This window comes from Zea mays, chromosome 9 (genome assembly GCF_902167145.1).
Source record: "Zea mays cultivar B73 chromosome 9, Zm-B73-REFERENCE-NAM-5.0, whole genome shotgun sequence".
In the NCBI taxonomy this organism is placed as follows: domain Eukaryota; kingdom Viridiplantae; phylum Streptophyta; class Magnoliopsida; order Poales; family Poaceae; genus Zea; species Zea mays.
This window is the reverse complement of record NC_050104.1, coordinates 132401457-132414249: the sequence shown is the minus strand read 5'-3', so window position 1 is coordinate 132414249 and position 12793 is coordinate 132401457. Positions and strand designations below refer to the sequence as shown.

Below are 12793 nucleotides of genomic sequence, written 5' to 3'. Positions count from 1 at the left end.
CGCGGACCGAACAAGTCTTCACGTTCGGAAGTTCTTCTGCCGAAGCGATTTCTCGAGCTTTCTCGACTGCGTCGGGAACAGAGCCCCATGGACGGGTAAGAGTGCGCGTAAGCGACAAGGCTGACCGAGCCGAGGGACTCCTACGCCTCCGGGATACGGATACCTCACTCGTCACCTTCCGCGAGAAGCAACTCTCCCTCGCACAAACATTTCTGTTACCAACAAAAAGGTCCAGATACTCGAAACAAGAGGAAAGGAGACGCGACTTTACAACATGGCCAGGGTGTGTTTTGGCCTCGGCGGCCGCAGGGAACACACGCTACAAGGCAATCCGATCCTGCAGGCTCGGGTCTTAACGCTGGAAGGGAGCAGCAGCACCCTCGGCATCGACAACACCTTCGGCAAGGTCCGACCTAGCCTCGGACGGCGACGCGGTCCGAAGATCTCCACTCTGAAGGACGACGTCATCGCCACGCCCGAGCCATCGCTGCCAAGGTCTTCTCGGGAATCCGGCCCGAGCAGGCGGCTCGGCCGGTCACCCCGGGGCCTCGGCCAGCTGTCCTCCAAGGACGTCAACCCGACCCGAGGCCTCGGCTGGTCAATTCCGGCGTCGGTCCCGCTAACGGACGACCCGACCAGGCTCCGGCCAACCAGGTTTTCTTTTCGAGCCAACTCTGCCTCTGTTCATGTTGACACCGCTACCCCTGGCCTCGGCTCACCGAAGAGCGGCCGAGGAGTTCCTTTAATTAAGCTAGAGAAGCCTCGGACAACAAGGTCGACCGAGCCGAGGGACTCCTACGCCTCCGGGATACGGATACCTCACTCGTCACCTTTACACGGGGCGACTCACGCTTGGTGAAGCGGTTCAGACAACCAACAGGCGAGTCTTAGTGCTCGAAAATGAGGAAAAACATGGCTCCGTGCTGAAAATACATACATGTTCAGGTCTCGACAGCCACAATGAACAAAAACACTGGCATTCAAAGTGCCATTACAAACGGAACTCCGGTTCCACCTCCACAGGTACGAACAACCCCACTCGACGGGGGAGAGGCCTGCGGAGCAACAGAAGACCGACGAACGGCTTGTCGTCGCCCGCCCCAGCAGCGGCGACGACGACGACTTCTGCTTCGGGGGTCCGAACAGCAGCAGCGATGACCTCAGGGCGGATGCTGCTGTCAGGAGGCCCCCGCCTGTGCCCAAACTCGAGAGGCAAGGACGGGCAGAAGGCCGTAGAGTTGGAGGTCGGTCCGCGGGTGGCGCCGGCAAACTCGTCGGCGGCGGAACCTCTTCCAGCTGCCGTGGCGGGAGGCGGCACCGGGAGCGGCTCCGAAGCCGCTCGGCTCAGAGAGCCGGGCACGGTGCAGCTGTCAGCGCCACGGACGACTCCCGCCCTTCCCCCCGATCACTGAGGGAAGGAGTGGGCCACCGCCCACGCAGGGGCCGACCCCAACTCGGCACACTCCCCTCCCCAGCACTAGTGATGAAAATCCTTGAGGCTGAGGGAGGGGCAGAGGCCGCAGCCTGGCTCGCTTTCCCCCACCATCAAACTGGAGGTCACCATCTTAGGTGACCGCCGGTGGAGGGGTGCAGCCGGGCTGCATGATGAAAATCCTTGAAGCCGAACGATGGCTGAAAGGTGCCAACTCCCACGGAGTTGTGTTCCCCCAACGACGAGGCGGAAAGACGGCGGATCTCCCCCAACCGGGGGCTTGGAAGGTGGAAAGACACGATGCATAAGGGAGCGCGAAGACATGGTCGCCTTCCAAGGGGGTCACCCTCCTTTTAAAGGCGGTTCTCCCTACTTGCGTCCCCAGCCGTCACGGGCTGAGTCTTCTCCAACACACTCCAGGGTCCTCCCCTACAGCACGGGGGTTGGGTCCCACGCGTCATGCAAGCCGGCTCAGAGCAGAAGAGGCCAAACCGCCGTGCGCGGTGCGTACAACCGCCCAGTGGTTACAAGCGACTCTCCACTTTTGCCCAGACCAATGGGCGAAAGGGCGGGCAGCCGTGCAGGCGGCATGCAACCGCGCCAAGTGGGCGCACTTCTCCGACTCCCAACACGCCCGGCATGGAGGCCCAGGCCCACGCGTCATGCAACCGGTGCGTCAGTTGCTATGTGTGAGTAACTGCCCCGCCACCTGCGCCACCACCGCGCCTCCTCGACTGCGGAACCAATACCGCGACTCGAGGCCACCCAGCGTACGACCCAGCGGCTCCAGCCTGGCGCGACGGTCAATACGGCCGAAGACGGGCCAGCAGTAATGGCGGTGGCAGGCGGGCAGGTGCAGCGGTCACGTCGTCAGCCAAGCTTACGTCCCATCCGGGGGCAGCGAGAGAACCCTCTCTCACGGCGTGAAGACAACGCGCCCGTGACCCGTTCCTCGAACGGCTCACGCACGCGCAACGGCTACCCTGCGAACTACTCGCCCAGTCGCATCAACTCCGCGGCGGGACACGTGGCGCCTCTGGCAGGAGAAGCGAGCGACGCTTCGCCTTCGCCGTAATGACCACGTCAAAAAAAGGTACGCCGCATCGTTCGATTTCGTATCCTTTTCCGTTTTTCCTCTTTCTCTCTCTTGCAACAGGGACCGGGAAAGGGGGATACCCCGAAAAGGATCCTTCCCCGAGAAGGAACCAGGCTCCGAGCCCCCCTACTGATCAGAGGTTCGAAGGCTGGCCCCCCGGAAGGGTTCGACAGTCGCCTCAGATCGCATGGGCCCTACACCCACTACTGGTCAGAGGTTCGAAGGCCGGCCCCTCGAAAGGGTTCCACGGCCGCCTCAGGCTACTCGGGCTCCACGCCCATTACTGATCAGGGGTTCGAAGGCTGGCACCCGAAGGGTTCACAGCCGCCTCAGACGCCGAGCGAGGGATGACCATGGGTACGTTCGATACATAACCGAGGCTCGGGCTGCGCTCCCGAGGTACCCTAGGACATTTCCGAGACCAGCGGGAACGATCTTGTAACGGAATCCCATCACAGGGAGGCATCGAGCCCTCGGACCCCGTCGCTTGGGGACCGGGTCCGGCAGATCACCCGCAGGTACTTTTGGGCGTGCCTCTGGGCCCCTAGCCGATCCCTAACGAACGGGGCACGGATGTCCACTCGGATTACCCGCTTGCAGCTCATCGGAGACACCATGTTCGGCGCCCATCGAGGGCAACATGGCGCTTTCCCCCCTCCTCCTTGCGGAAAGGCGACACATGGGCGTATGTAAAAAAGCCGAGTCTACCCCTGACCGCCCTCTCGCTCTGTGCAGAGGCTCGGGGGTTGCCATGGCAAACCCGGCTCCGGCCGAACCATTGACAGCGTCAACATACCAGCCCGAGAACTTGGGACCCGACCGTACACCTGGGATACGACCAGCTCGCATGAGGGAACGACCAGACCAGCCGAAGCACTACGCAAGGCATTAAGACCTCGAAGGAGTGAAACCACTCCTCCGAGGCCTCGAGGGCTACACCCGGCGGGTGCGCTCGCGCGCACCCACCGGAACAAAACGCAACCGAGGAAGGCTGGTCCCCTTGCAAAAAAGTGCGACGAAAGCCTCCAAGCGAGTGCAAACACTCCCTTCGAGGCTTGGGGGCTACTGTCGGGGACCATAATTAGGGGTACCCTCAAGGCTCCTAATTCTCAGCTGGTAACCCCCATCAGCACAAAGCTGCAAAGGTCTGATGGGTGCGAATAAGTCAGGGATCAGTCCATTCGAGGGACTCGATCACGCCTCGCCCGAGCCTAGCCTCGGACAAGGGCAGCCGACCCCGGAGGATTTCTGTCTCGCCCGAGGCCCCCCTTCAGCGGCGAACATATTTCCGGCTCGCCCGAGGTCCTGTCTTCGCTAAGAAGCAACCCTGACCAAATCGCCGCACCGACCAACCAAGTCGCAGGAGCATTTAATGCAAAGGTGGCCTGACACCTTTATCCTGACGCGCGCCCCCCAGCCGGCAGAGCCGAAGTGACCGCCGTCACTTCGCCGCTCCACTGACCGGCCTGACAGAAGGACAGCGCCGCCTGCGCCACTCCGACTGCGGTGCCACTTGACAGAGTGAGACTGACAGGCAGTCAGGCCCGGCCAAAGGCACCATAGGAAGCTCCGCTCCGCCCGACCCAGGGCTCGGACTCGGGCTAAGTCCCGGAAGACGGCGAACTCCGCCCAACCCAGGGCTCAGACTCGGGCTAAGACCCGGAAGACGACGAACTCCGCCCGACCCAGGGCTCGGACTCGGGCTAGGTCCCGGAAGACGGCGAACTCCGCCCGACCCAGGGCTCGGACTCGGGCTAAGTCCCGGAAGACGGCGAACTCCGCCCGACCCAGGGCTCGGACTCGGGCTAAGTCCCAGAAGACGACGATCTCCGCCTCGCCCGACCCAGGGCTCGGACTTGGGCTCGGCCCCAGAAGACGACGAACTCCGCTTCACCCGACCCCAGGGTTCGGACTCCGCCCCGGCACCAGCCGGCGATCTCCGCCTCGCCCGAACCTGGGGCTCGGACCCGATCTCGGCCACGGAAGACAGACTCGACCTCGGCTTCGGAGGAGCTTCCACATCGCCCAACCTAGGGCGTAGACCAGCCACGTCAACAGGAGGCGCCATCATCACCCTACCCCGAGCTGACTCGGGCCGCAGGGAACAAGACCGGCGTCCCATCTGGCTCGCCCCGCCAGATAGGCAATGATGGCGCCCTGCATACTCTGTGACGACGACGGCTCTCAGCCCCCTTACGGAAGCAAGAGGACGTCAGCAAGGATTCAACCGCTCCGACAGCTGTCCCTCCGCCAGGCTCCATCGCTCCTCCGACGGCTACGACATCACACCAGCTGGGTGCCAAAATCTCTCCGGCTGCCACAACGGCATGTACTTAGGGTGCTGGCTCTCCTCCGCTAGACACGTAGCACTCTGCTACACCCCCATTGTACACCTGGATCCTCTCCTTGCGCCTATAAAAGGAAGGACCAGGGCCCTCTTAGAGAGGGTTGGCCGCGCGGGGACGAGGACGAGACAGGCGCTCGCTGGAGGCCGCTCGCCCCCTCTCCCGCGTGGACGCTTGTAACCCCCTACTGCAAGCGCACCCGACCTGGACGCGGGACGAACACGAAGGCCGCGGGATTCCCACCTCTCTCACGCCGGTCTCCGGCCGCCTCGCTCTCCCCCCTTCGCGCTCGGCCTCGCGCTCGACCCATCTGGGCTGGGGCACGCGGCGACATTCACTCGTCGGCCTAGGGACCCCCGGTCTCGAAACGCCAACAAACTCCAACAAACAATGTAAAACAACCCTAATAGCGTTTATAGGGAAAAAACTCGTCGTTGCCCCTCCAACAATGCCCCGTTCTGCTCCCAAATAGCTTCGCGTCCTGCATCCGCACAAATTTTCGTGTCGCAGGATTTCCTCCAATCACCCCAGCGCGCATGTGGATTATCCTAAACTCTATTCGAATCTTATCTCTAACTAACTCTATCCTAATATATCTGCTCAGTCCAATATATCTAACCAGTGCTCATAACTGAAGATGTAGTAAAAGAGACTTGAAAAGATTGAGGGGGCGTTTGGCAGAGCTCTCATAGCTCCGCTCCCACCGAAAATCACTCATGGTGAGCTAAACGATGAAATTCTGAACTGCTTTATGGTGAAAGTGGAGTGAATCTAGTCTATACTTTGTACTAGAAAGTGTAAGCCAAAAAAACTTGCTTCCCACCACTTCTAACCTACACCCCGCTCTTTAACCCCTCATAAATCACTTCACGACCTATTTGCCAAACAGTTTTCATCAAATAATTTCACTTCCGGTAAAAAATCACTCAAAATCACTCTATTAGAGAATCAGCTCTCGGAGCTAGAGAATCATAGAGCAGAGCTCTACCAAACAAACTCTGAATATATATAAAAAAATAGTCTTAAACAGGAGCAAATGAAAAGACGTGTCTAAATCTTGATTTGTGGTTTCTGTTGCATCTCAACTTGTTTCGAATTAAAATAGTTTATTGTTATTGTCTAAGATCATTCTTGCTAGATGGGAGATCGAAGATGGTGTAAACTGATTTGAACCCCGGTACGTGAAAGAATGTTTAAACTAGTGCCACGTGGAGAGATGATTCCAACTTCCAATACCTGTTTTGTGCAATTCACTCGACTAAAGACCTGTTTCAGAATCGGAAGTAAACGAATTAAATAATGCCAAAAAATTGGATATTTGTCCAATTTGACCAGGGTAACGAATGATCGCACATTGCAGTGCATTGACTGAACTAGTATGCTTAATCAGCAAGAGACATAGTATGTGCAACATATATACAGATACAGGTGGGCAGCGTATAACTATCAAGTAGCAATTTTGACAAGTTCTTATGCATGTATAGCGTGTTCTTGGCCAAGAATACAAACCCCAGTTAGATGACTCAGGTACAGATGTACCATGCACTAAAGATTAGGGTTAATATCACTTCCGTTATCACATATTCGCGACTCAAAGTAAGGTTTCAGTATGCAAACTAGCCACCTAGGCATCACAGGGCCTGCTTGGATGCATGGGAAATTGGCTAAGATTTACCTTTTTTTTCAAGCACTGAGGCCTTATTCCGTTATTGTCATTAGATATGGATTGGATAAGGTTGGGATATAATTTTTTTGACTTGTTAAAGATTTAAACGCGCTCAATCCCATCCAATTCATTATAAATTGAGATTAAAACGAGCGTTCCCTAAACTGGCCTCAAGATGTATTTGCATAGAGTTGGCTCTGCAACTTGAGAATAGCATCAGATCAAGACAGCAACTAAACCTAATTAAGTAAAACCAACAGAGATCAAATGATACTGCTCGACAAAAGGAGCCAACCACAGCCAATACGAATATATGGAATAAATCAAAAGTAAACCACATGTTCATGGAGGCACGAACACCAGCATAATTGACTACTTGGTTCTCACTTCCCACTATAAAATCCTAAGGATAACACAGAAAACATATTACTCAGTTGAAATACCATTATATTGGTAATAATGCTTGAGAAACAATACATAGAGCCATGCCGAATCAGCCCACAACAAAAAATTGCTTTATCCCCTGGCCAAAAGTACTACAATCACAATAGCTTAAACCGAATAATGCCACAGGTAACCTCAGAGTTCTGGTGTGAAATCAAGTTCAAATCCACCTATAGCTCACGCTTATGATCTAGTAAACCTATAGTATCACTCAGTGGATGGAGTATACCAAATTGTATACTGTGTTCAATGAACATTTGTCATTATTCTCCTAACAAAAATTGCTGATCCCCAGCTCACAAATACTAAAATCACATCAGCTTAGAATCAAAATTCAATCACGCTGCAGATATTCCCCAGCGCCATAGTGAAATCAAATCCAAATCTACATAGGCCTGATGCCTCATACTCAAGATCCAGACATCCAGTACATCTCGAATCAGAAGGCGGACAAAATCTTACGAGCTTGGCTTTGCTCCCTCCGCCGCCGCCGCCACAGTCGACACTTGAGCGGCGGCCGCCTCTGCCTCGGCCTCGAGGCGCTTCTTGTTTCGCTCGAGCGCCTCGCCGACCTCTTTGGGCATGTACTTCTCGTCGTGCTTGGCGAGCACCTCGGTGCCGCGCAAGAAGCACGAGCACTCCCGGGCCTTCTCGGCCACCTTCCTCCCGTCGTCGCGGCGGAGGTCGTCGGTGAGGGGCTTGAGGAGCCCCTCAACGACGACGGAGTGTCCCTCGCGGAAGAGGTCAGGCAGCGCGCCCTCGTACCGGACCAGCACGTCGGTGATGAGGTCCGTGACGACGAACTCGATCTCGGGAGAGGATGGCGAGGGGTGCACGACGGAGCCCTCGAGGACGAGACCGCCGAGGCGGACGCGGGGCTTGGAGGGATCGGCGGTGAATTTGGCGAGCGCGTCGGTGGGCGTGACGTAGAAGACGAGCTGGTCCTGGAACGTGGCGAGCACGGTGACCACGAACCCGGCCGTGCAGGCGAAGGCGAGCCCGTAAGACCAGAGGCGGCGCGTCTGCAGCTGTCGCGCGCGGGCGCCGATGTCCGCGGCGCGGGGGCGGGAGGAGGGCCCCGCCCGCCGCGCGCCCGAGGCGAAGCTGCGGAGGAAGGGGCCGAGCGGGGTGGTGGTGGCGGCGGCTGCCGCGCGCGGGGTGGGGATGGGTCCCGGTGTGTGGAGGAGGGTGGAGAGGAGGCGGCTGCGGGAGGGGAGGAGCCGCGAGAAAGCCATGGGATCGGGTCCGGTCGGGGTCTGGTGGGATCTAGAGGCTAAAGACTGCGGAAGGACCGGAGGCGGAAGGGGAAAGGCGTGGGCCGGGCGCGACGGTCGGCTTGTTGCGCACGGCACGGCGCACGCCGGCGTGGGCCGCGCGGGGGTCTGGCAACCGTGTGGTCAGCGGCTCGAGCTAGCTCTCAGCACACGCGCTACTGTGGCGAGAAATTTGGAAATATGATATTACGAGAAGTGGGTTTCGCTATTTTACTATTAAATTAGTGGATTTCGTCTGAGTGCTATTATGAAACTTGGTCTAGACGCTGTAATGCCATCTCACCGTTTATAATAAAATAAAAAGGCTTGATTTCCCTAACCAATTGATGATAAAGCGACGAAACTTATTTTTTTTATAATGACATAATTCCTTCCAAATATCTCGCAGTGACGGCCTGACGGGGACGCGAGAGCCGAGAGGCTCCAGTTGTTTATATAAGAAAAAAAAAAAGGAAGACCTCAAATTCTGATTTTTTGTTCCCTTCACCGACGGCGAGGAGTGAGGGTTGACAACGGGATGGCGCGGAGCGTATCGTACGTTTCGGCGGCGAAGCTGGTATCCATGGCGCGAGGCAATCCCCGCCTCGCCATCATCGACGTCAGGTACGCGCGCGCGGACCGCCTCGCCTGTCCTGTCCTACGCCTCCCCGATTTGGATATTGGAGACTGATTTTTGTTTACTCCCTCTCCGATGGAATTGAATTGAAACGGAAGGGATGAGGAGAGGAGCTACCAGGCTCACATCGCGGGTTCGCACCACTTCGCCAGCGGCAGCTTCGAGGCGCGGATGCCGGAGCTGGTGCGGGCCGCCAGCGGCAAGGACACCCTCGTTTTCCACTGCGCGCTGAGCCAGGTCCCAGATCCGCCGCCCTCGCTTCTCTCAATCACTTTGCCCAATCGCTGCACATAGGAATCTGATTTCATAGACAAAAACTGCTTAAGATGCTCACCGCACCTAGGTTGGGTTAATTCATTTTTGCACAGGGAAATATATATTTGTTGGTCTCAGGCTCTCAGCCACTAATTGATTGTATGATGAACCAACAGTGATAGCGTGGATCTTCTGGGAAAACCGATGTTGTCATGCTCACCAGCCTAAAGAATAGTTAAGCCAACAAAAACTTCCGTGGTCCCAATTTGGTCGCATGCCTTGTTCTTCCTTATATCTTCTCTAGTTTAACTGATTTACCCTTGTAATTTCATTAGTATGATCATACTGACCTGCAGAGCAGACCTTCAAATGAATGCCTTTTTTCTCTGTTTACGAGTTTTCATGTTTGAGTCAGATTCAGCTTGGGATAAAAAGGATTTGGTCTCAGCCACTTGAGATTGTATGAACTATTATGGTGGCGTGGACTGTGGATCTTAACTGATAATTTACATATCTGTACTGGCTGCTTGACCTTATATTGAGATGTTCACCAGCTGACTACGGAATAGTTAAGCCAACAAGATCACTCATGATGGCAATTTGTTCTCATGCTCTGATTAAATTAACTTCTTTACCATTGTATTTCCTTAGTGTGATCATACTGGCCTGCATAGTAGACCTTCAGATGTACTGCCTTCTTTCCTGTTAGCAAGTTTTCGTGTTTGAGTCAGATTCAGTCTGGGATAAATAGGTTTAGGTTATGCCCAGCTAAGAATTATGATACATTGGGGGCGTTTGAATGCACTAGAACTAAGGTGCCGTTTGGTTCACGAAATGTAACGTAAATGGTAATGGTAACGATTTACACTCGAATACCGGCGGTAACAAATTTGAATAAGGTGATATTTATTTATAGTGTGGTACCGATTACAATTGAACTTAAGCAAACATGATTTAACGTTATTGTTACCCATTACGTTACCAATATATGAACCAAACACTACTAATAGTTAGTTGGTTAAAAATTGTTAGTGAAATTAGCTAGCTAACAAATATCTACCTAACTATTAACTAATTACCAAAAATAGCTAATAGCTGAACTATTAGCTGGGGTGTTTGGGTGTCTCAACTAATTTTAGTCACTAACTATTAGCTCTAGTGCATTCAAATACCCTGAACAAGCCTTAAGTGTTTTTCGTTATTGAATTGGGTTAGGTTGATTGAAATATTTTCCTTTTTAAATTTTGATAGCTTGGAGATGTTCCTTTCCTTTTTCTACTAGATTTGGTTGTACCAAATGCCATAGATCTTTTCCCGGAAAAGCAGATAAGGAGGGGGGTTTCTCCTTTTTTGGGGTGGGGGTATAAAGCACACAGGAAGCTGCAAACTTGCAATTAACAGCTAATGTTTGGTAGCTATTAACATGTGACATTCCAGGGTTGTGTTCTGTGATTCAGTAGCAGTGAGTTTTTGGGTGCAGCCAGCCACCGGCCACCGCTATATCTTCCACGGCTTGTAAAAAGCCTGCCAATTTGCCACAGTAAGTGCAGGGACTTGGTTTGTGACCTGAACTGTGTAGAACTCTGTCCTATTTTGCAATGCAAATGGACTGAGGTTTGCCCTGGAATTGAAAAAAAAATCTTTGCTTGTTAAGAAATGCGCGTGAAATGTCAGATGAGCTTGTGTTTGTCTGTTAGGATATTGCTTTGGTTTTCATACGAAATAGTAGGCCTCTGATGTTTCACTTGCCCTGCAGTTGCTGATTCTTGTATCCATCCATGCCTTTGCTAGACATTCATCAATGTCCTAACATTACCTGACGAACTAGATGACCAATTGAGCAGCATGCTCAACTCAAATCTCATATTTTAGCTTTACTTCCACCTTTAAATCTTTATAATCTCATCTTCTGGAACATATAGGTGCTTTTTGGTTGTGAAATTTGAAAAGGTAACGTCAACGCTATCTGATAACACTGTAAATGGAAAAAAAGTAAGCTATTACTTGGATTGTTTGGTCCAGCTCTGGCATTCCATCACACTTTGATGGGGGAGGGGTATTGGATAACGCTCTATTTTATATCCCATTGCAGGGTAAGAGATTACGTTGTGGCTTAAACAAACACGGTGCAACGCAATCAGTTACTATTGTAATCAAATCACGTTACATTCTCCCAAACCAAACAGCGCCATAGGCCTTGTGCAAATTTGTTTTCTGGTAGTGAATGGTGATGCCATATGTCATCTGCGGTTGTTATTATCCCAGATTGTGTTGTCTATGCAGAAGTACCACTATCATGTGATGGCATGAGGAGCAGCAATGCACCAAATCCTATTCTCTCTTTTTTTCCTTTTTATCTTTGTTCCCATGTTATATCCAAACCTCTCTGTTTGTTCCCCTTCATCTTATCACTAGTGTAGGGGATGCATGGAAAAGGAAGAAAAAATGAATGCACCCCCCCTGCTAACTCTTTTATCTTTGCTCTCCAGGTACGAGGTCCAACTTGTGCTCGGATGTTCTCAGACTATCTATCGGAGACCAAGGAGGATTCAGGGATAAAGAACATCATGGTACTGGAGCGCGGGTTTAACGGATGGGAGGTTTCAGGGCAGCCTGTCTGCAGCTGCACCGACGCTCATTGCAAAGGGACGTGTTCTTAAGCACACGAGTTTATATCTCTCTTAGGCCTTGAACAACCAAGGATCGGCATGGTCTCCGTTTCTCTTGTCGGTGGTTACTTCACCTCATTAAAACTCATTAAAATGATTGACACGCGACAGATTATTGGGTTGGCAACTCCTTTGTGGGAACTGCATGCATAACTACCACCAGACCACTGTCAGACATAAGACACTTCACGGTGTACTGCCAGGTGGCAGTATTCGTTTCAGAATTCACAGTTTTTTGCTTCTGCATGTGCCTTGCAGCTCTGTGCATCGAACTGAGTTAGTGTTTGGTTCGGCATTTTTGAGGCGCTATCTGTACGCAACCGAATCTAGGCATCTAGCGTGACCACGGCAGCAAAGAAACGATCCAGGCATCCAGCAAAGAAACGATCCAGGCATCCAGCATTCGCCATCATGGAGCCCATCGCCCCTCAAGGGCCAGGGAATTGGAGAAGATACGAGAAATTCTCTCGCTATTCAGTTTTAATTCTCTCGCTATTCAGTTTTAAATAGCGAGGGGATTTCTCTCGTACGGGTCACTAAATCAGCCCTAAAAATAAAACAGAATGGGGAGCGGATTTGTGACCATCACCCCTTACTTCATACCGTTTACGTTTTCAGTATCATTTCTGAACCAAGCACCTGAGCATCTTTCTCCGGTCACAGAGTGTCATCCTCACGTCGCTTGAGAAATCCAACTACACCAAAGAAACGTTACAATAATCAAGGTCCTAAAGAACACGAACTCTAACAGGATTAATATGCTTTAAAGGAGATAAATTTTCACAATCTAAAGACAAGCCTACTTCACCTCTTGTACCTATAAACGTCTCTACCTTAAAATCAAGAGTTTAGCATCCTAGGTTCTAATTCTAGACCAGTATGATATTTCTAGTAATACAAATAATCAAATGTAATTTAGAAGTAAATGCTTAAAGTAATGTAAGGATTAGAAACGTCTCGATGTTTTTTCGAAATACTGATGAGTCGGTACTCTTT

General features: G+C 52.5%; 2 protein-coding genes across 2 annotated transcripts; one reads left to right on the top strand and one right to left on the bottom strand.

Moving 5' to 3' along the window:
* Window positions 1-6969: 6969 nt before the first annotated feature.
* LOC103639106 (transmembrane protein G1P-related 1) lies at window positions 6970-8341 on the bottom strand. The gene has a single exon (XM_008661902.2). The coding sequence runs from the start codon at window positions 8216-8218 to the stop codon at window positions 7442-7444; it is 777 nt and encodes a 258-aa protein (XP_008660124.1). The 5' UTR covers window positions 8219-8341; the 3' UTR covers window positions 6970-7441.
* Window positions 8342-8701: 360 nt separating this feature from the next.
* LOC100277184 (Dual specificity phosphatase Cdc25) lies at window positions 8702-12036 on the top strand. The gene is made up of 3 exons (NM_001151051.2): window positions 8702-8860; window positions 8972-9110; window positions 11618-12036. The coding sequence occupies exons 1-3, from the start codon at window positions 8775-8777 to the stop codon at window positions 11786-11788; spliced, it is 396 nt and encodes a 131-aa protein (NP_001144523.2). The 5' UTR covers window positions 8702-8774; the 3' UTR covers window positions 11789-12036.
* The last annotated feature ends 757 nt before the right edge of the window (window positions 12037-12793 follow it).

Coding starts and splice junctions, on each gene's coding strand:
- LOC103639106 (XM_008661902.2), bottom strand. CDS start 8,218: ATGGCTTTCTCGCGGCTCCTCCCCTCCCGCAGCCGCCTCCTCTCCACC.
- LOC100277184 (NM_001151051.2), top strand. CDS start 8,775: ATGGCGCGGAGCGTATCGTACGTTTCGGCGGCGAAGCTGGTATCCATG. Junction 8,861..8,971: donor CTCGCCATCATCGACGTCAG/GTACGCGCGCGC, acceptor TTGAAACGGAAG/GGATGAGGAGAGGAGCTACC. Junction 9,111..11,617: donor TCCACTGCGCGCTGAGCCAG/GTCCCAGATCCG, acceptor TTTGCTCTCCAG/GTACGAGGTCCAACTTGTGC.